Source organism: Sorex araneus, chromosome X (genome assembly GCF_027595985.1).
Source record: "Sorex araneus isolate mSorAra2 chromosome X, mSorAra2.pri, whole genome shotgun sequence".
NCBI lineage: Eukaryota > Metazoa > Chordata > Mammalia > Eulipotyphla > Soricidae > Sorex > Sorex araneus.
Genome location: NC_073313.1, coordinates 98,667,436 through 98,690,097, shown reverse-complemented (window position 1 = coordinate 98,690,097; position 22,662 = coordinate 98,667,436). Strand labels below are relative to the sequence as shown.

The 22,662-nt window shown below is 44.5% G+C and overlaps 1 protein-coding gene across 2 annotated transcripts; it reads left to right on the top strand.

Annotated features, from left to right (window-relative positions):
* The first annotated feature begins 50 nt into the window (after positions 1–50).
* ATP1B4 (ATPase Na+/K+ transporting family member beta 4) lies at positions 51–22,349 on the top strand. Of its 2 annotated transcripts, none has more exons than XM_004606333.2 (8): positions 51–113; positions 4,323–4,584; positions 9,786–9,914; positions 10,186–10,290; positions 13,532–13,728; positions 14,724–14,780; positions 21,400–21,495; positions 22,188–22,349. In XM_004606333.2, exons 1-8 carry the CDS (start codon positions 51–53, stop codon positions 22,347–22,349), a joined length of 1,071 nt encoding a protein of 356 aa, XP_004606390.1. The 2 variants fall into 2 exon arrangements, with proteins under 2 accessions (XP_004606390.1, XP_004606389.1); XM_004606332.2 differs by having other exon boundaries at positions 4,323–4,596.
* Positions 22,350–22,662: the final 313 nt, after the last annotated feature.

The following is a 22,662-nucleotide window of genomic DNA, read 5'->3' as shown; positions in this document are numbered from 1 at the left end:
AACGCTTGCCCATCTGCTTGCCTCTGCCACGTCTTTACCCACTAACCAACATGAGAAGGCAGCTGCGGTCCAGAAGGGCTCCCACCTTTCCGTATGGTTATCGCTTCAGACTTGTGAGTCCCCACGCGGCATGCTATTTTGCTGCAACTTTTTAGTGTGTGTGTTTCTCTGTGTGTGTGTGTGTGTTGGAGGGTGTATGTTTGAGGTCTTAGCTTCTGGCTGCTTCTCCTCTGAATGGGCAGGAACAATGAGATGCAAGAAGCCCATTCATTTCCCAGCCCCCCACTGTGGTGCCCTAAATTTGTAGATAGGAGATATACCCCCCATGATTTCCTGTGGCGCAAAGGGAAGGGAAGGGAACAGACCAGAGGGAAAGGAGGTTTTCAAACTGTATTTTTCTTGCTGGTCTAGAATTTGAACAGACCTTTAGGAGTCTGGAAGTTGAGGTTTCATTCCAACAGCAGGGAATTTTTCCAATATTAAGGAGAAGAAGAAAGGAAGCAAAAGGAACAGCTATTCAGCTGTCACCCCTTTGGGGTGAAACTTTGGGAGCATTTTTGGAACCCAGCTGCTCTTTATCTAATGTGGCCATCCAAACTGTGACAAAAATCCTAGATTCCTTGCTAGAAGTATGATAGGCAGGGGTTTGTCTAGAACCCCTCATTATTTTTAAAGGAGAAAGCTGGAGGTCAAAGCTAAAGTACCTCGCAAGTCCTCAGAAGAACCAAGAATATAAGGTTTTTTTCACGTTGAATCCTGTGCTCTTTTCATTCTATGTGTAGAATGCAACTGCCAAGCCCCAGATCCTGACCACCCATGGCTATCCTGCTTCCTCACCTCCGTCCCCCCCACCCTATTCTTTCTGTACGATCATCAGTCTCCAGAGTTCATGACAAATGTCTTTGAACCCAAACTCGCTTTCCATTTACTTTTCCAAAAATCATTAATAGATAGCACACACAGTGCTTCTGTTTGTTTGCCTTTTGGTTTGGGAACCATACCCAGAAGTGTTCATGGCTTCACCCTAGCTCTGCACTGAGGGATCAGCTGGGTTGGGGGGATATAGTTCTGGGGATCAAACCTGAGTTGCCTGCTTGCCAGGCAAGTGCCTTACCTGCTGTACTATCTCTCCAGCCCACACAGTGAACTTCTGAAGGCAGGATCATTGAAAATCTCCCCAGAGAGGGTTGAGCTCTTGAGCCCCAGCAGCAAACATTGCCTAATCTGGTTTTGCTCTGGACACAGTCACTTGTGGGACCTGGGAGTTGAGTGAAGGCGAGCAACCCTCACCAGCAGGAAAAACATAAATTCTTCTAACCCTCTGCCAACATACAGAGGACTTGCCTGAATTCTCTAGCATTTCTTCTGACATCTCCCAAATCTTTTCCAGCTTCAGAAGCAGTCACAGTTGATAGGGTATCTGTAATGAGCCCTTTCTCAGTTTCTTTTCTCTGAAATACTACTTAAAATGCATATACTTTCCATTCTTTAGGGTGGAGTTTTTCCCTTATCATTGCAGGCACATAATTCCAAGCGAATCAATGTTGAATGTCTACCTTAGTGCACATCACCACCACCAAAGTGCCCCCAGACAGTACTGGTTTGGATCTTAAAGGTACTGAGAGATATTGCTGTTTATATGAATTTCCTTGATCAAATTTGTAAAGAAATCAGTTGCTGCCCTGAGTCATCACATGTTCATGTCTCTTATAAAATTAACCAACTGTTTTGAATGTTTACAGGATCTTGCTCAAAGGCATGCCATGTGCATATCTTCAGGCTCATGCCTTTCTCCATGTATTTGTTTCTATGTTTATATATTTAGAGTGCAAGTGGTGGAGCCACCTTCTGACCCTCAGACTCTTCCCTTTTAGGGTGATAGAATGGCCCCAGCACACACCCACAACTGGAGCCCAATACCCTCCCAGACTAGCTCTTGAGGGCAGGGCCACTTTAAGAAACTGGCAGAAATGGAGGCTCCTTATTTCCAACTGATTTCCTACAAGATTTCGTTCAAGTGTTAGTTGCCCCTCAAAGTCCCTACCTGGCAGAGTGGGTAGTCTCACCTATGCCTGGAGTCAGGGGAAAGGAAAAACAAGATATTGGCTTTTCCTAAAGTTCAGGCAGTGTGAGAGCAGTGGAGAAATTCACTTGGAGAAGGTTAATTCTTCCCTGGAGGGAAAGCTTTAATGACAAGCCATCTTTAATGGGATTATCGTGAGAGCTCATATCTACAAATAAGATCAGGCTGAGTCTGAGGCCAGCTGCCTCCATTGTGAAGCAGAGGTGGAGGGCACGCTGAGGCAATGGGAAAAGAAAATAAAATGGGTCTGAAAGTTGGACGGGAAAGAGAAATTCCTCCACAACGAAATGTTCTTCTGAGTTTCCTCAAAGGAGCCATAAAGCTGCCTCACCACTGCAAGGCACCTGACACCCCACACCCCTAAGGTGAGGGTGACAATCTCTGTGTGAACATCCCCCACCATTCCGAGTCCTGGCACAGCAGGCTGGCGAGGACAGTGGGGAGGGAAGAGTAAGTCAAGCTTTTCTGTGGTGACTGGAAATACCACACTACAAAGCAAGAACCTTGGTGCCTGTGAAGACTGCAGCCACAGAGCTGTATTTGCACAACTGGGAGAAAAACTCAGAACACTCCTAGGCCAGAGCAATAGTACTATGGATTGTTGTTTGGCTTGCATTTGGCTGACCAGGGTTCAATCCCTGACACCACATATGGTTCCCAGAGCCCCTCCAAGAGTGATCCCTGAATCCAGAACCAGGAGACCTGAGCACCATCAAGTGGCAAGAAAAAAAAACCCAAACTCACAACCCACCAAAAAGAACACTCATGTGTCCATTCAGTGCAGCAGTGATAGGCTAGATGCTACTAAATCAGACAAAAGGAGTTCACAGCTTAGTCAAATCAGGGCTCACATTGTCAAGAGTGTTCAAAGCTGCCCCTTGGAGTAAACCTGCTGCATGACTTGGGCAGGATCGTGTATGTCACTTCTCTGGATCTCAGAAGGCCCTGAGAATCTTTGCAGTTCCCAGGCACTTGGAGCGGGTGTGTATTTTCAAGCTGTACATGTGAACAAATTAGAGAACTCAAAAGTGCTTTTTAGCAAGAGCTCAGATAGGATGCTGAGAAGCGAGTCTTGCTGTTCTACTGATGAAAAACAAGCCAGTTTGCTGAAGCAAATCCCCCCCACACACACACATATACCACCACCACCACCACCACCACCAGCTTCCTCTTCCCTAAGCAGTGTCCTTCAGTAGGGTGTCCTCTAAATGGCCTTTGAGGAATCAGGCAGGGAGGGGGCAGCCCTGGGCCTCAAGCATTTGACACATCCAACCCTAACAGGTGCACAGCCTGTCAGCTTTCGACAGCAGAGAGAAGGGAGAGCGTCCTTGGCTGCAGGCCCCCATACTGCACTTTGGCAGACCACCAAGAGCAAAAGTCTAGCTCTCTAGCCTGGGTCTGGGAGGCCTTTTAAATGCCATTTGGTAGCATCTGGGTCGTTCTTGTAGTGCTTTGGGAAGAAACAATTTCAGCTTTCATGTCCTGGCAGTGGTCACTCAACAGATATGAACAAAACACTTACTATGGCCACTGATGTTGACACAGGGGAGACGGTTAGGAGTAGTTGTGGTGAGTGAGGCAACCTGTATGTGTGTGTGTGTGAGTGGGGGAATCCCAGTTCTCAGGTGATCTCTCCAACCTCAAGTCATAAAATCCCCAGTTCAAGACACAGGCAGGGAAGCAGCAAATAAACTCCCACCTCGTGTTCTGCCTGGGAAAGCAGTCCAAGTTTTGAGGAGGGGTACAGCAGCTGGCCAAGCCTCTTAATGTCTGTCCCAGGCTATTTTTAACCACAACTTGGGATGGTGAAGTCGAGCAGCTCAGAAGGGATGGCGGGTAAGGACAAAGATGGTGTGGCTAAGGATTTGCCATCGTGGATGCAAGTGTCTGAAATGACAACCTTCTCCAGAGTTTTACTCAGTTTGGTCCTGATAGGTCAAAGTTCAACCCCAGGAGATGGGAAACAGGCATCCATCCTAGGGAAAAAGTCCAGGTGCCTAGAGCTCAGAAAAAAATTATCAAATCTCTATGGATTAAGTGGGAAGGTTCTTTCCTCCCAAAGAACACAGAGAAGGAAAATATGTTTCATGTTATCCAGGGTATGTATAGGAAGAAGTGGACTTTTAAAGCAATTTGCCAATGTTGACTTGTTTTTCACTGATTGTTGGCTGACTGAATTGTGGCCTTGAAAATTTGCTCTTTTTAGCAAGAAAAAGATTGTGTTTTATCATCATTCCAGGATGATCAGGATGAAGTGAACAAGAATTATTTAGCAGATGAGGAGGAAGAAGCCGAAGAAGAGGCTCAGGTGATGATGGATCCAGATATAGGAGAAGAGGAGGTGGAGGAAGATGAAGAGCAAGAGGAAGAGAAAGAAGAGGAGGAAAAGAAGGAGGAAGAAGACCTGGGGCAGCCAGAAGGCAATACCTGGTGGGAAAAATTGCAGATTGTGAGCGAATACCTGTTGGATCCGGAGAAACGGATGTCTCTGGCCCGAACAGGTCAGAGTTGGAGTAAGTCCCGATTGTCCCAATGCCCCAGACAGGTGTCCTTTGCTTTGGGCTTAATGACAGAGTACTCTTTTATCCAACGTTGGATGGGCTTGTCTGCAAACTTCTCTTAGCATTTCATCTAAAATTATCAATGCCTAGGGAAATGCTTGCACTATGGGTAGATTCCAGCAACAAAAGTCTGAGGTGATGAACAAACTTGTTTTCATAGGTTCTACAGCCTTTGCAATAAAAGAGAAACCTCTAGTATCAGTTGAGATGGCCCAGAAGATGCTTCCCTGACAAGTGCAAGGTCCAAGTGCAAAGCCCAGTAACACTCACTTCATGAGGGATCTCCGATGAGAAATTGAAAGGGTGGTTAGAGGGTACGGTGACTTAGGATATGCCTCCCATGATCCCCCAGCAAATATGAGGTCTCAAGAGGAATCTTCCTCAATGTCCCATGGGCACCAAGACAACTCTGATTTCTCCTACAATCCTACTGATCTCCCTGCCAGAAAGTGTAGAAATTAGTTGGAAAAGCATATAATTGTGGCTGCAATGATTTTACAGTTTGTAGGGCTCTTGCCTTTGCATGCAGTCAACCTGAGTTTGATCTACAGCACTCCATATGGTCCTATGAGTTCAACAGGAGTGATCCCTGAGCACAGAGTAAGGTCTGAGCACTGCCAAGTGTGGCCCAAACCCTATCCCAACCCCACTCCTCAAAAAGAAAAGGGACAGAATTGAAAGTCCTTCTATCTGTCAGACCACAGGCTCTCCACTTACCCTGTCTCTTACCCTCCACATTTACCCAAAAAGGGAAATTGTTGTCTAGCTTCTCCAGCAGCATCAGCCAGTAGCTGGAATCAAAAATCACTAAATCCCCTTGATCGTCGAATTTCTTGAGCGGTCTCAGTAACCTCTCCATTCGTCCTATGACTGAGATTTTAGAAGCCTCTCTCTACTCGGCCTTCCCAACAATGTCGCATTGGAGGCTCTTTCAGGGTCAGGGGAATGAGACCCAGCTTATTACTGGCTTTGGCATATGAATACACCATGGGAAGCTTGCGCGTCTCTCCCACGTGGGCAGGGAACTCTCAGTAGTTTGCCAGTTTCTCCCAGAGGGAGAAGTAGGTTATAAGATATCACTTCTGGGAGCTTGCTTTTAAGTCTCTGGATGCTGGCCGTTGATGGGATTACACACACCTGGGTTCCTCTGCCGGTACCTTCATGCATGAGGCTTGTCTGAACGTGTGGAGAGGGGCCTTGAGCATGGCTGTGGCTAGGTTCCAGTGGTCTTTGGCCACTGGGAGCTCTGCTCGGGGCGGGGCGGGGAGGGAAGCTGGAGCCCATCCCCTCTGCAGAGCCCTGGGGAAGACAGCCAGGTGTGCGGGCAAGAGACTCTCTGCTGGAATAAGATGTCAAAATCAAAGGACCAGAGAGTTCAATGGGTAGGAATACATGTTTTGCTTACAGGAGACCCTGAGTTTGATTCCTGGAAATGCATGATCTCCCAAGTACCAACAGGAAGCAACCTCCCCCAACTCCAAAAGCACCACGCAGGGAGTAGCCTTGGAGTATTGCCAGAAACCAATGCAAGCTAAAGTTATAAAGTATTGGGGCTGGAGCAATAGTGTAACTAGAGCACTTGCTTTGCACACAGCATGACACAGGTTGGATCCCCAGCACTCAATATGGTCTTCCAAGCCCCAGCTGGAGTGATCTCTGAGTGCAGAGTCAGTGAATATATTCTGAGAACCACCAAGTATGGTCTAAACGGGCCTCCCTTCCAAAAATTATAAAGTTGAATAACTCTGTACAAGACTATTTCTAGGATATGAGACACAAGTTCCTGCTAATCTGCCTGAGTCTTCCTTCCTTCCTTCCTTCCTTCCTTCCTTCCTTCCTTCCTTCCTTCCTTCCTTCCTTCCTTCCTTCCTTCCTTCCTTCCTTCCTTCCTTCCTTCCTTCCTTTCTTCCTCCCTCCCTCCCTCCCTCCCTCCCTCCCTCCCTCTCTCTTTCTCTCTCTCTTTCTCTCTTTTCTCTCTCTCTTTCTTTCTTTCTTTCTTTCTTTCTTTCTTTCTTTCTTTCTTTCTTTCTTTCTTTCTTTTTCTTTCGCTTAAGTATTTCTAAAGCTTTATGGTTTCACCAAGAAATGTCAGAGAAGGAAAGTCAAGAAGCCTGGCCTTGGTCTTAGCCTGCAGGCACTTCAAGCATTCAGGGAGTACATAGAGAATTCAGTCTTAAAGGGACCACTGGCAGAATGATAGAGTGATGCTGAGCCGCCCTGGGGCTTGGCCAATGATAGAATCGCATTCCTTCCCATTTCTTCTTTGTACCCACTTTCACATCTCAACTCCCTCAACACTCACCTCTTGAATTCTTTATGCTGAGTCTCCTCACAATACTTTACCTAGGGTAAAATTCACACTGAGTTCCCAGCACAGCCCAGGAAAGAGCAGCTGCTGATTTAGTACTCAGTGCACCCACAGGAGAAGCCCAAATTAGAGGAAACCGTGTATGTATGGAATGGGTTCTCTAACATCAGGAGACTCTATTGCTGTATATGAGGTCTCAGGAGGAATCTTCCTCAATGTCCCATGGGCACCAAGACATGCGTGACTGCCCTTTCCATGCTATGGAACCCCCTGCTGGAAAGAGGAGAGATGAGCTGAAAAAGCATAGGATTGTGACTGCTGCAACAGTACAGTTGGTAGGGCGCTTATTTCTTCTGATGTCCCATTGGATCATTCTGTCCCTTATTGTGTATTACTTTAATTCAACTCAGGCCAGAGAAATAGTACAGAGGTCAAGGCACTTGCCTTGTATGTAGCGCATCCTGGTTCCATCCCTGGAGCCACAGAAGGTCCCTTGAGCACTGCAGGACAAATCCCTAAGCACAGAGCCAGGAGTAAACCAGGATCATCTCCAGGCATGAAAAACCAAACAAATTCAACACAATAAGTATGATCCCCTTAGCCCTCCTTCCTGGAATTAGGAATGGAGGTTTGGGAGCTCTGAATATCACCCACCTTCCTTTCCCCCTCTTCCATTCCCAAGCTTACCCTGTCCAGTCCTCAAATTCACAACTGTAACAAATGTACCATTCAAGGAACATTCCAACATTTTGGAAGCTACAGAAAAACACAGGACACTGCAGTGGGGAGTGCATTCCAGAAGGGGATACAGTTGTTTATCCCTTTCCTGATAAAGAAGGGGGTAAAACAAGCCTTGTGAAATGCCAGTCTGATTCTGGGAGAAGGGGCCATGCGTTGACCCCTAAAGAACCAGCAGTTAGAACTTCACCAGATGGGTAGATCCAAAGCACTCCAATGGAGAGCAATCAATCCACAGGCTTCTAATTGGGAATGAGGAAGGCATGTTCAAGTAGCCAAGGAAGATATCTTGGCTTGGACATATCCATGATAGGACATACCATGGTGGGACATATTCAGGCTTATGAGTAGCAGGCTTAAGGATTACTCAATTTATAGTGATGAGCAAATAGTTCATTCTGAGGCCAACCAACAGATATCTTGCTGCCCTCTGACTTGAGAACAAGGTATTTGTTTAGGCATTTCAAATCCTGGCAGAGCGCTGAACATCAACATCACCAACATACTTGCTCAGCCTACTGTTTTACGCTGGGTTTTGCTTTGGTAGTCAGACAACCTCTACTTTGAGGAACTATACGTTATATTACTGGAAACTGCCAAAAATCTTCTGAGGGAGCAGGGAAGGGAGGAAGGAAGGAAGGAAGGAAGGAAGGAAGGAAGGAAGGAAGGAAGGAAGGAAGGAAGGAAGGAAGGAAGGAAGGAAGGAGGGAGGGAGGGAGGGAGGGAGGGAGGGAGGGAGGGAGGGAGGGAGGGGGAGGGAGGGAGGGAGGGAGGGAGGGAGGGAGGGAAGGGAGGGAGGGAGAGAGGAAGGAAGGAAGGAAGGAAGGAAGGAAGGAAGGAAGGAAGGAAGGAAGGAAGGAAGGAAGGGAGGGAGGGAGGGAGGGAGGGAGGGAGGGAGGGAGGGAGGGAGGGAGGGAGGGAGGGAGGGAAGGGAGGGAGGGAGAGAGGAAGGAAGGAAGGAAGGAAGGAAGGAAAGAAGGAAGGAGGGAGGGAGGGAGGGAGAGAGGGAGGAAGGAAGGAAGGAAGGAAGGAAGGAAGGAAGGAAGGAAGGAAGGAAGGAAGGAAGGAAGGAAGGAAGGAAGGAAGGAAGGAAGGAAGGAAGGAGGGAGGGAGGGAGGGAGGGAGGGAAGGGGGAGGGAGGGAGGAAGGAAGGAGGGAAGGAAGGAAGGAAGGAAGGAAGGAAGGAAGGAAGGAAGGAAGGAAGGAAGGAAGGAAGGAAGGAAGGAAGGAAGGAAGGAAGGAAGGAAGGAAGAAAAGGTCCACCAAACCCTTCCAGGGGTGATGCCTAGGCCCAGAGCTAGGAGTAAGCCCTAAGTACCACCAGGTATGGCCCCAAAGCCAAAAATAAAATAAAAAGATCTCTGAAAAAAATACAAGATGCATGCTAAACCCTATTTCACCTGTGAAGCTTAGTGGAGAGGAGGATGCATTGAGATTCTATAGTAGTCCTGAGCTCATACATTGTAGTGTCAATAATTACATATGGCTTTCTCCCCCTTTCTTCCCCATTCTGTGCTGGTGTTCTTTTTGAATAGTAGAAGCACTGAAACTTTTGCCCAAAATGAATAAGATCTGAAACATACAGGGGGAAGCCTCAATTAGCCTTGATTAGAGAGAAGTCCAGTGGAAATTCATCAAGAGTTTGAATTATAGTCTATATGAAAAGAAATGTTGTTTTCACCACTTGCAAATACCTATAATCATTGGAACCAAGCTGTTCAAATTCTTCAGCTTTCCTGCATGAATGGATAGACAAGAATGATTTGTACCTAGGGCATATCAACCAGTGCCCAAAGGACTCCTGAACAATTTGATCTCTGCAGTATTTTAAGCTCCGCTGTCCTATAATCTTGTTTTTGGTAATCATTTGCCCAGCAAGCCCTTCCATCGTGATGCTCTAAAGGCAAACTACATTTGAGCCCCTGGCATAATTTGTGCCAATTCCAAACTAATAAAAACGCAAGGACACACTGAACTGGGGAACTTCTAAACACAAGGTACCTTCGTGTTTAGGTTGGTTCTGGTTCCTGAGTCCAACTGAGGAGGTGGGCAAGTGGGCCAACACTGATCACTCCCAAATCTCATTCTCCTGCAGGTATGATCTTAGTCATTTACTTCTTCTTCTATGCCTCTCTGGCGGCTGTGATCACCGTCTGCATGTACTCGCTATTTCTGACCATCAGTCCTTACCTGCCGACCTTCACAGAGAGGGTGAAACCTCCTGGTAAGTGCCCAAGTGCCCTGTGTTGTCAGAATATGCTTGACAGAAATCTGCGCACGCAGCATGTTAAGTCTCAATTAACTTCGGCTTCTCCCGGTAATGACTTAGGGATTCAATTATTAAGTGTAAAAGTAAAGTGGAACGTGGCAAATTGTGGTCCTTTTCATTTTGATTGCCTGGGGAAGGGGGGTGGTTTCATGGGAATCAATACCAAATACGAAGGATTCCAAGAACGGGTTAATATATCCAAGTCTTTTTTTTTTTCCATTGCCAGGAGTTATGATCAGACCCTTCGCCCATAGCCTTAACTTCAACTTTAACATTTCTGAACCTGATACTTGGCAGCATTATGTGATTAGCCTAAATGGCTTTCTCCAGGGTAAGTTTGTCCCTTTGTTGGAAAGCTCTTTGGAAAAATCATAGATAGAAATTTAAAATGTACCGGGCCTAGAAATCCCATGGACCCCAGCCCATGAGGTCCTTCCTTACCTTATATGCCCCATCAGCACCTGGACATACCAAAACTGTTCTAGTTGGTGATAGTATATTGCCATGAAGCACCCCTCTTGCAAAGTAAGTTCATTGTGGACAGAGACCGTGTTTGATCTTCTGTAACACCCTAGAGTCTCTAGTATTGCCCCAGTCATAGCTGCCTTCTTTAATAAAGATTCATCACAATAGAGAATTCTGGATTGGGGGGATTTGGGGAGAAGAAAAGAATTCTCACTGGAGCTGGAAGAACTGCTGTCTCTACTTTCTCCAGGTAAGAAAATTCATTTCTGGGGAGAAAGAGAGCGGATCTTTATTTACTAAAATGACAGAAGGAAAGTAGAGGATGAATCTCTGAGTAACAGCCACTTGAACCTTTTGGATCATGGCTATTTTCAAGATGCCTATCTCTGTAGCATCATCAGATGCACTTTCAGGGGAAATGAGAGGTTTGCTGAGAGGTCCTTGCTCTGAGTGAACACAGAGATAGCAGCTTGGAGAAGGTTAAACACGGGCAAAAGTCTCCTGTTTATTTAGCTATTGGAAAGATGCCCCAGTGGGTTTGCAGTGCTATTATTTGTGTGGAAAGCCAGTCAGAGGGGCTCAGTTGTCCTGGATAGAGCTGAAGGGGAGGGGTGGGCCGTGAGTTCAGAGAATGGCCGTGGTCGATGTATTAGGAAGTGTTCTTTTCCCTTTTCCTGCTTCCATTCTTCCTTCTTTCTTTCTTTCCTTCCTTCAGTGGGGTGAGCACTGCCCAGGACATACTTCTGGCTCTGGGCTGAGGGATCACTTCCGCTGGGCCTAGGTAGGGGGAATCCTATGTGGTGCCTGGGATGAAAGTGGGGTTTGCTGAGTACAAGGCAAGCACCTGAACCCCAGTACTATCTCTCCCGCCCTCTTTAATTATAGAGTATGCAACACGATGTACAATGTATGTTAACATTTATGACATTGATGTACAAAGTTACAGTCCCAACCACCATCACTGCAAAAGTGCCCACATTCTCTATCCCTGTCCCTATGTCTCCAGAGAGGTGTTCTTGCAGGGCACATATTTGTTAAGCAGTGTTAATCCTGCAGAGCAGAATCTTTCAGCCGATTATTCCCACATTCCCAGTACAAATGTGGAAACTGAAGCTCAGAAAGGGGAAACAGCACAACCTCAGTCTCCCCAAAGCAGCAGTACCAGTCTGTACCCCCCACCACTACCATCTCCCTTACTGGATGATCTTGACCCCCTTTCTACTTAGAGAGACAACACCCAAGAGCCGGCAGCAGTGGCAGCTAGATAAGGGGCTCACAGCCTTACAGCCTTTCTCTAGACCTGTTGAATCAGGATTTGCATTTTAACAAGATCTACCAGTGATGTGTCTGACCTTTAAATCTTGAGAAGTGCTGCTTTTCATAATTCGTTGAGGCTGCCCTGTGACCAGGGGAAAAAAATGTGGCTTTGTAGCTGCAATCTTCCGTGTTATTTGGCGTTAAGCCTGACCTTCAGAATTCTCAACTGTAAGAGAAAATGCAGGAATCTTCCTAATTCCATGTAGTTTCATTTTTAGCAAAAAATAAAAGAACCAAAAACCAAAGCAACATAACTCAACAATGGCTGCAGTATCATAACCTGGACAATATCTTCTCTCTCCTCCTCCTCCCCAAAACACTTGTGAGCATTGCAAACATATTGCCAGAATTTCTGAAGAGGAAATTCCTTTGGGAAAGCAGTGAAAGGAGAAATATCAATTTTCACATGATATTAGAGGTGGGGAAGATTAGGAAAAGCTTCCAGCACTTAGGTCCTAAGTAAAGCTTGCTATGTATCCCTGTTAGAAAGGAACACATCACTGAGATAGACATCCCAAAGTATCAATGCCATTGCCACCGAAAACTGGAGTTTGGCAAGGGTCATAGCCATGTCACATGATTTTTGATGAAAATACCTCAAGAGAAACAATAACTATGTGACTATGCTTCTATTTAGAAAGTACTTAGCCTTTTTAAAATATATATATATATTTAAAAGCAATGTTTGAATGTAGCTTTATCAAAGGGAAAATTAGTCTTAGCCATAACTGGAACTGATTTAAAATCCCCAGTCGCTTCTTAATAATATCAAACCCAGTTCCATCCTGCCTAGAAGAGGATCAGGGGTGCCACTGTCTCTGAAAGCTCCTTGGAACACACCCAGTGGGAATAACAAGACTCTCTGGGTGCCATCATTTAGAACTAAGTTGGAAATCATGAATCAATTAGCAGAGCCCAGTTCCAAGGCATGCTGTTCTGTAAGCCCCAAAGATTCATTTCACAGAGGACCCCTTCCGATTCTCTCCACCATGTATGTACTTCAGACACATGTCACATATGGTTCCATGTAAAAGGCCACTAACTCTGAGTGTCTGAGGTCTCAGGAGAGATCTCATTCCCTCACCTTCTTAGTGGGTAGAGAGCCTGACTGTCATTAGTCTCTGTCTTTCAGCCTAGGCCACACTACAATTGAGAATTTCTCTAAAGAACATGTAGGTGTGGGTCTGGAGCAACAGCACAATGGGTAAAGCACAATGGGTAGCACTTAGGTCTATCACTCCAGCCCCTAAGTACTACCCTGAACATAGTTATGACCTTCCACTCATCACAAAAGATTCCATTTTGGCATCTACCCCCATAACATAAAAACATTAGTTCAAAAACTTTACCCCTTGGCTTTGCCTCCTTATAATCACCATGGCTTGATATACTTTTGCCTCTCTTTCAAATCCTTAGATGGTGCCTATTGGCTCTCCCAGAAGTTGAAAAAGCAGCCCTCTACAATACTAAAGAGAAGAATTTAAAGGGGACTTATATATGACCAGAGACAAATATATAGAAAGTCTAAGGGAACTTGAGAAGCAAAGGGGCAATAAAAGTGGGAATGAAAGACTAACCCAGAAGACTTACTGGACAGAATGTTGCTAATGAGGGGTCTTAAGCACCTCCTATCACGGTCACAAGACCTAGACAAGACTGAGTTGGCTTTCACAGATGGAAACTAGAGACGGGAAGTTAGTTAGGGAGGAGGGGGTATTAAAAATGCAGCCTTCCCTAGTAGCAGGTCTAATATTATCTAACATGAGCTTTGCCATCTGCACATGCTTTAGGTTACAATGACAGCCTTCAAGAGGAAATGAATGTTGATTGTCCCCCGGGGCAGTACTTCATTCAAGATGGCGATGAGGATGAGGACAAGAAGGCCTGTCAGTTTAAGCGCTCCTTTCTGAAGAACTGCTCTGGCCTAGAGGATCCTACTTTTGGCTACTCTACTGGACAACCTTGCATCCTTTTAAAGATGAACCGGGTATATTATTAGCCCTTGCTACTCTGGCAGTGATAAGTGAATGAGCTGGGTAGGAGGATTCTGGCCACTCCCTTTTCTTGGGCTCTGTCTTCACACACTGCAAGGTTGGCCATTTTTATTGGCGGCAGCATTAAGTCAAATAATCAGACAATAATATCAAGATATGATTCCTTCTTCTCTCTGAATAATTCCTTTTTAAAATATAGTCCAGAGGTATTTTACTCGAATAATTTTAATATATTTTTATAGTACCTTGATTTACCAAGTTATTCATAATGCAGTTGTTTCAGGCATTGAATGTTCTGATACCAATGCCACCACCAGTGTACCCTTCCCTCCATCAATGTCCCCAGTTTCCCAACCACCATGCCAGCATATCCCTTGCAGATATAAATTTATTTCACATTGTTTGTTACAACACAAATACAAATGGAATTATCAAAGCTTAGATCAACAGGAGTCAATTTGTGATGATTGTTATTATATCTCAAATGATGTTACTAAAGTTATTGTCTGAGGTCCTATTATTACTTGAATACTTTCTACTTTCATACTTCTTTGTCACCCCTAAATTTGCTCTTTGATTCTCTCTGTCAGGAAAGAGCCCCTGTGCTCTTTGGAACAGGGGATTGATCTGGGGACAGAATAGAAGACAGTTCCTAGGAGAAAAACATTTTCCTTATCTCTCCTCCATGCATTAGGTATGAGAATCTCACCAAGCACACTCCTCTGTCAACCAGAGTGCTTTTCTATATTCAGGGTGATCTTCTGCCATTACCATTGAAATACCGTCAGGCACCATGCAAGGAATAAGTTGAGCTGCCCAGCTCTGAAATCAGCTTTTATTTCTTGCTTTCTGGAACATTTCTGAGGGAGCAAAATAGAATAGGCTTAGGTTTAAGGAAGGGCTCACTCAAGGAGGATTTAGAAAAGCCCTATTTGTACTGTCCAATCTATTTTGTTTCATTTTTTACGTGCTGGTTTTCTTTTGATAGATTGTAGGTTTTCGTCCTGGACTTGGAGATCCTGTGAAGGTTTCCTGCAAAGTTCAGGTAAAGTGCCTTTTTGAGTAAGCATTTTACCACATCTGTTCCATTCTGACTCTGAGGTAGGGAAGGAAGGATTGTCTTTTCATAAGGACACATTGCTTTAGTTCTTCCAGGCCTCCCTACTTCCCAGAAGCATTCAATTCAGGTGTGTTTGTACTTTGTGGTATGTGTGTATGTCTGCATGTATTTTGCATGTAGTGTGTGTGTGATGAGTTATGTCTTTGAAAGCCAAGACTGAATCTCAACTAAGGGCTACAGCAGGAAACAACAGTGGGCCTAAGTCATTAATTGGGATTGTGTTTACAATTTTGCTTTTAGTTCTAATGACTGGTTTCTTTGAACTAACCAAACAGCTGTCATCGAAGTCATTAGACCCTACTTTGAAAACAGAATTTCACTTTTTGCAGCAATGACCAGTGGCATAGGGTGCTGCAATAACAAATGACTACAAGTAAAGTAGAAACAGAATTCCATTAATATGCTAATTAACTGTCCTTCCAGGGACCATTAACTTCTATCTCATCTACACCAATTAGCTCCTTGGTAGGAAGAAATCCAAGCTCTTGGTTTTGCTTCTTAAACATGCCATAGCTCCATCCTGTTTAGCTAAAGCAACTGCGCCTGAGTAATTGGCTTGAAAACTACTCAGGAAGCCAGGTAATCCCATTCTCGGAAATAGAAATACAGCTCTAACCTCTAGACTTTGGAGGGGCAGATAAGAGTGTAACAAGAGGCAACATTGATTCAGTCAACAGTCCACATTCAACAGTCCACATTATTGATCACATATTACAAACCAGCTACTAGGTGTTGGGGATGCCAAGATAAAAAGAATTTGTCTCTAAAGTTAGAGCAATCAAGTATAAGAGGTGCTATTGTTTTGGGTGACTTATGTGAAGTGGGGAGAAGAGAGATAGCAGCTTCCAGAAGGGGGGTCTATTGCTTTCCTCTCTAACCATCTCCATCAGCCAGGGAGGTGCCCAGAGAAGTTAAGGACTAATGAGAGTCTGTTTTGAGCACCTACACAGTCCAGACCTTTCATCTCACCAGCCCTGTGCAGTGATCATCTAACTTTGCCTGAGTTCCACTTGTTCTACCCAGTGTGGAAAATGATCCCTGCAACACAATTTCTTGGGGAGCCTTGAAACTCAGACTGAAACAAGGAATTGCTCTTTGCAGGAAAGGAAAATTAGACTTAAATTCTGGCCAGATTTTCTAGGAATGTGGCCTTCCCTCACAGAAAATAATTGCAGGAGGAGACAAAGAGTGAAGTCAGAACATTTTGATTTAGAGATGATGAAGAAGGAGAGCGAGAGAGTAACACACTCAAGGGAGAACACAGGCTTCTTCAGAGGGCAGTGAGCCCTGAATGGCTTTTCAGAAGGAGCTACACATTTATGTTCTTCAAGTTTCCTTGGCATGGAGTATTATGTAGATATAAGAGGAGCACTGGAGCACTGTTGTCCCATTGTTCATCAATTAGCTCGTCCCCGTTGTTCATTGATTTGCTCAAGCAGGCACCAGTAACTTCTCATTGTGAGACTTGTTAAGATATAAAAGGAATGGAGTCCGGAGCAATAGCACAGCAGGTAGGGTGTTTGCCTTGCACACGGCCAACCTGGGTTCGATTCCCAGCATCCCATATGGTCCCTTGAGCACCGCCAGGAGTAATTCCTGAGTGCAGAGCCAGGAGTAACCCCTATGCATTGCCGTGTGTGACCCCAAAAAAAGATTTAAGAGTATATTAGGATATTATCATAGAGGAAGACCTTTGAACTTTGGTGGACTTCTCTCGTGCTCTTTATTAAAATATTTTATTTATTCGCATTTTTTTTTGCTTTTTGGGTCACACCTGGCAATGCACAGGGCTTACTCCTGGCTCTGCACTCAGAAATAACTCCTGGCAGTGCTCAGGGGACCATATGGGATGCTGGGAATCGAACCCAGGTTGGCCGCGTGCAAGGCAAACGCCCTACCCGCTGCACTATCACTCCAGCCCCTTAAAATATTTTATTTAATAAAAACATTGATTTGCAAAATTATTAGTAATTAAGTTTGAAGCATATAATATTTTAACACAAATCTCACCAACAGTGTCAACTTCCCTCCACCAGTGCTCCCATATTCCATCTCCATCACCATCCCCACCTCTTAACCCATTACTTCTGTTTCTCACTTGTCTTCTTCCTTCCTCCTTTGATTTCTTTCCTTCTCCATCCTTTTCCTTCCTAAACTCGGGTGAAGACTGATCTTCATGTTCTTATCACAACATCTTTTTTCTGCTGAAATTTTTCCTCCCCAAACTTCTCTGGGGCTGGTTCTGGCACCAGTTTGAGTCTTATCAGGCCTCAGTTTTTGTATCCACAAAGTGGTTTCAGCTTTAATGCTTTCGTTACATTAGGGTTAGTGACAGGGCAAATCCTTTAAATTCTAACTGAATTTTATTACATTTGAGGCATATAATATTGTAACACCAATCTCACCAACAGTGTCAACTTCCCTCCACCAGTGCTCCCATCCTCCATCTCCATCACCACCCCTACCTCTACACCTTAACAGGTACATTACAAAGTGTTGATGGTTGCAACTTAATTTTTTTTTGTTTTCTGTGTCATTGAGTCTAAGTTTTGAATATATAGCTATACCACTCTCCCACATCACCAGTATAACTGATGCCCCAACCTCTATCCACCCATTACTTCCATTTCTCACTCGTCTTCTGTCACCTTTTGTTTTCTTTATTTAAGATTTTATTATTGAATCACTATGAAATAGATCTTACAAAGCTGTTCATAATTTGGTTTTAGTCATACAGTGTTTCCACACCCATCCCTCCACCAGTGTACATTCCCAGCACCAATATCTCCAGTTTCCCTCCCATCACCTCCCTCACCCCCAGCCTGCCTCTATGGCGGGCATTTTTCTTCTCTCTCTGTCTCTCTGTCTGTGTCTCTGTCTCTCTCTATATATATGTATATATATACCCTTCTCTGTCCTTCTCTCCTCTCTAAACTCTGGGGTGAAGGCTGACACCAACTGGAGCCTTATGGGGCCTCAGTTTTTGTATCCCCAAAGTGGTTCCAGATTTAATGTTTTTGTTACTTCAGGGTTAGTGAGAGGGCAACTCTTTTAAATCATATCTTGATTTTATTATGCCCTGATAATTAATTGCCATAAGGTCTCCATCTAACTGTCTACTTCACTATAAAAGTTATGATGGGGTCACCAAAGAAGACAAAGGTAGGTCCACACTGCGTGAGACAGTACTTGCTTTCATTTTTTCTTTTTTCTTTTGTTTTGTTTTTTGGGCTACGGGTCTTATTCCAGGGTCTGCACCCAGGAACTATTCCTGAAGGTGGTCAGGGGACACTATGGTATGTCAGGGATCCAACTAGGGCTGGCAACAGGAAGGCAAGCAGCCCACCCACTGTACTATCTCCAGCCCCTGCGAATATTTGCTTTTGCTCATGGTTTTGCTCTCCTTCCCCCATCTAAAGATCTGTTTAACTTGCTCTTCAAGCCCATGTTCTCCCTTGAACTATATTTTCTCTCTTTCTCTCCCCTCACATCTTTCTAAGTAAGTTTCAAAAAAACTCTTGCTTCGCTAAAAAATCAATTTATCATTACTTCTCAATATTATAGAAATTCAGAGCATACCAAAGTTCTGGGAGCCTCCCACCCAAAACAAGACTCCTCTGCTCACTCCTTCCAAACCCATTTCCTTCCAGTAAGGGTTATCAAGTCTAGGTTTTGCATTTTTTTGCCAGTTTGTTTGATTCTATTGTTTGGGGGAGTTGGTCCAAGTTGGACCAATGTTTGGGGGTTGCTTGTTGCAGTGCTTTGGTAACCACACGGTGTTAAGAATTGAATCTGTTCCTCCCTCCTACCAAATCTGACCTCAGCTATTTCAGCCTCCTCCCCGCCCTGCTTTAGTTATATACATTCCACATACTAGTGAAATGTGATCTGGTAGTTGTCTTCCAAAAGGACTCTCATTTTGTTCACAGGTATGTGAATATATATAAATATACATGCATGTGAAGTGTGACTACAAATTAATAAAGTTCACTCAACTTTACTAGTGAATAAATATTATAGGCCAAGACCATTCACTAATAAGGAATTTCAAGTGCCAGGTAGACAACTCAATGAGATAAGCACAGCTTTTGCATGCTGGAAGCCTGGGTTCCATATTCAGCATTATATGTCTCCCCAGCACCATCAGGAATGACCTCCAAGGAGAGTGCTGGGAGTAGTCCTTGAGCCCTAAAACATTTCTGTAGAGGCCACATCTGGCTATGCTCAGGACTTATTCCAGGGCATGCACTCAGGGATAACTCCTGGTGGGGCTCCTAGGATCATATGGGGTGTCAGGGATCGAACTCAGTTAACAACATGCAAACTGTTACTGAAAACATATCATGCATATTACTTGACCTCCTTTCAGCACACCAGGTTTGTCTAGAGTGATCATTTCCAACTATCATTGTCATAGTGATCCCTCCTCTGTCCTAAAAAAGGAATTTTAGTGCTTGTTGGCAAAATATATAAAATTAATAAAAAAAGAAGACTAACAGGGGCTGGAGGAATAATACAGCAGGCAAGGCATTTACCTTGCATATAGCCAATATGGGTTCAATCCCCAGCATTGTATATTGTCCTTCAAGCCCCGCCAGGAGTAATTCCTGAGTGCAGAGCCAGGAGCAACCCAGGGATATTGTTGGGTGTGTCCCCCCCAAAAAAATAAGAAAATTAAAAGTGTTTAACTAGTATACTAATTGGGCTGATTAAAAGTTCTAGTAGAGGGATCCAGAAGGATAGTACAGCTTACTCCTGGCTGTGTGCTCAGGGATCACTTCTAGAGGGGCACTAGGGATTCTATCTAGCAAATCCAGGTTCAATCTCCAGCATCTCATATGATTCCCTGAGCACCACAAGAATGATTTCTCAGTGCAGAGCCAGGAGTAAACCCTGAGTATCACTGAGTGTGGTCAAAAAATATAAGTTGACTACATGTAAGGCAAGTACTTTGACCCTAGTACCATCATTCTGTCCCCTTGAATATCTGAGTTTTTACTGAAACAATTATACTATCTTGACAGATGTATACCTATGAGGAGGGGCCAAAGAGATGGCATAAAGGACTGGAGCACAGGCTTTACATACAGGGGGCCCAGGTTCAATCGCTGGCACTACATGGTCTACTAGGCACTTCTGAGCATGGCTCCCAAAACAAAACAAAACAAAACAAAGTCATCTGAGCCCCCCCCACTCCCCTTGAGTGACTTGCAAGTGGTGATGCACACTTTGTACCTTATTAATCCCTAAACTTCTGCTCTTTAAAGCAAATCTAACACAAAGACAAAATGGGCAAGGCCTTACCTAACATAATATGAGGGTCACTAATTTGTTGAATTATTTCCAATACTGGTCCCCACAAACTTGACCTCTGACTCCACCTACTGTAATGAAATACACTAAGAATTAAGTCACAGATGTGAGTGTAAGGAAGCCAGCTAGAAATCTGCCCATGCTTTTCATCCATGCCTACTTTAGGCACCTATCTGCCTTACATTTAAATTTTTGTTTAGTTTGGTTTGAAGGGCCACACCCTGTGGTGCCTAGAGATTTTATTTGGCTCAGTGATCAGAGGTCACTAACAATGGTGCTCAAGGAGACCGTATGTGGTTCCAGGGATCAAACCCAGATCAGTCACATGCAAAATAAGCTCCTTTAGCCCTATGCTATCTCTTTGACCCTAATTGCAACCCTTTGAGCACTCTCCTTAACCCTTATTTTGTAGTTTTTGGTGCCAAGGATCAAATCTAGGGCCTTCCATGTACAAAGTGGGTATCTACCCATAAGCTTTTCTCACTGAGTCCACAGCATGCAAGTTGAAGAATATGATTTTAGAAACGTGTTTCTATTCATTCTTGTATCAAGTCCAAGAGAATGCCATGCTCAGTATGATTCTTTGGAGGTGGGCTAGTCATTGTTGAATGAGCCTTGTTGCCAGAGCAACACCAATGATTATAAATCCTCTGGAGCTCTACTAGAAATGATCCCCAAGCACAGAGATGGGAGTAGTCCTCAAGCACTGCCAGGTGTGGTCTTATCCTCTTCTCTCTTCCCCCCCAAAAAAGCATACCAAGTACATTCAGATTTCTCAGTAAAGGTCTTCAAAGCAGTATTCTTTTCTTGTTTGTTTTTGATGTGGGCCAATTGCTCTATGCTCAGACAGGGCTCAGGGGACCTGTTTTTGTTGTGGGCCAATTGCTCTATCACTCCTGACAGGGCTCAGGGGACCTATTGCAGTACAAGGGATTGAACCAGGGTCTGCCATGTGCAAACCAAGCACCTTAACCCCTATACTATCTGTATCTCTTGTACTCAATGCAGTATTCTTTGAGCTACAAAGGCAAGGTGGAATCTTTCCCTGGAAACTGTCCTGTGGGTTGTATCGGGCTTTGTTATGCCCCATTTTGCTTTCCTTAGACTATTGGCTGGGCGGGAGGAAGGGCAATTGTTGCACAGTGATTGCACCTATGTCACAATTCCTTTTAGCTCATGTTCCAATCACTGAGTAACTGAGCGTGCTACATATGCCTGCCTTTACTTACAGAGAGGTGATGAAAACGACATCAGATCCATCAAGTACTACCCAGAGTCGGCTTCTTTTGACCTCCGCTACTACCCTTACTATGGCAAGCTGACACACGTAAGTCTGTATGCCCTTCTCACTTAGCTGTCCTAAAGGGCTAAGAGACAAATAGTCGACTTAGACAAGACTGAGGAAGCAGCAGGTAATGCCAGCAGACAAAGAACTGCTGGTCAAGACCAGGACCTCTCTTTGAACTCCTATCATAGCCCCTTATTTCCACATTAATAGGAACCTCTGATATTGTTTGATCTAACACTGTCTGTTTACTGATACATAAATTAGGGTGTGGAGAGAGAAAATGACTAGCTCAAGGCCACAAAGTTCATCAGTGCCAGAACCTGGAGCAGAGAAATCACTTCCTCCATGCTCAATTCTGCCCAAATTATCACACTTGCCTGCTTATCCCGTTTTAGGCCTTGGGGCAGCAAAAGCTTCATGGCTTCCTTGCCAGCACAGAGATTTGATAGATATTAGTTCCTGTTTGATTTATGGCCTGATAGCCAGAAAATCTTATCAAGCTGAGTGAGAATTGTTTCCCCCCAGAGAACAATCAGACCTCTGACAGTGACTTATGAGAGAAATGGGTCATTTCTCCACTTTGCTGAGGGCCAGAGAGAATGTCAGTGATGTTAGCCATTTGTATGCAGGTTTGGCTCAGTTTCCTTTGTAGAAGTTGCTCTGTCCTGCGCTGAATAGCTGATCTCAACCATCCTATTACCTTCACCTCCTCATTGTTCTTCCACCTACAGGTTAACTATACCTCCCCACTGGTGGCCATGCACTTCACAGATGTGGTGAAGAACCAAGCCGTGCCTGTGCAGTGCCAAGTGAAGGGCAAAGGGATCATAAATGATGTCATTAATGATCGCTTTGTGGGCAGGGTCATCTTTACTCTGAACATAGAAACCTAAGAATTTCAGGGAGCCCTGCCCACCAGTTCTGCTATGTTTTCTTTCATGTGACCCTAGAAGCACCTGAATTCTTCTCTTCATCAGAACACAAGCAGGCAGACTCCGAAGACATCAGATCATCATTCCTTGCCTTTGACATATGTAGAAAATGAAATGTGGGAGCTATTTGATTTTTTTAAGTTAGACCTCCTAATGATAAATAGCTTTTATTAATCTCCTTCACTTTACTGCCCCCCATACACTTAAAACTGAACTCCAATCTTGCCACTAAAACTCTGACAATAGTATGAATACAGCATCTGATGACCTTCAC

Excerpts from the sequence above, each read along its gene's own strand:
- ATP1B4 (XM_004606332.2), top strand. The coding sequence starts at position 51 with ATGAGAAGGCAGCTGCGGTCCAGAAGGGCTCCCACCTTTCCGTATGGT. Across the intron at positions 10,291-13,531 it reads CCTAAATGGCTTTCTCCAGG|GTTACAATGACAGCCTTCAA; the intron begins GTAAGTTTGTCC and ends CACATGCTTTAG. Across the intron at positions 21,496-22,187 it reads ACTATGGCAAGCTGACACAC|GTTAACTATACCTCCCCACT; the intron begins GTAAGTCTGTAT and ends TTCCACCTACAG.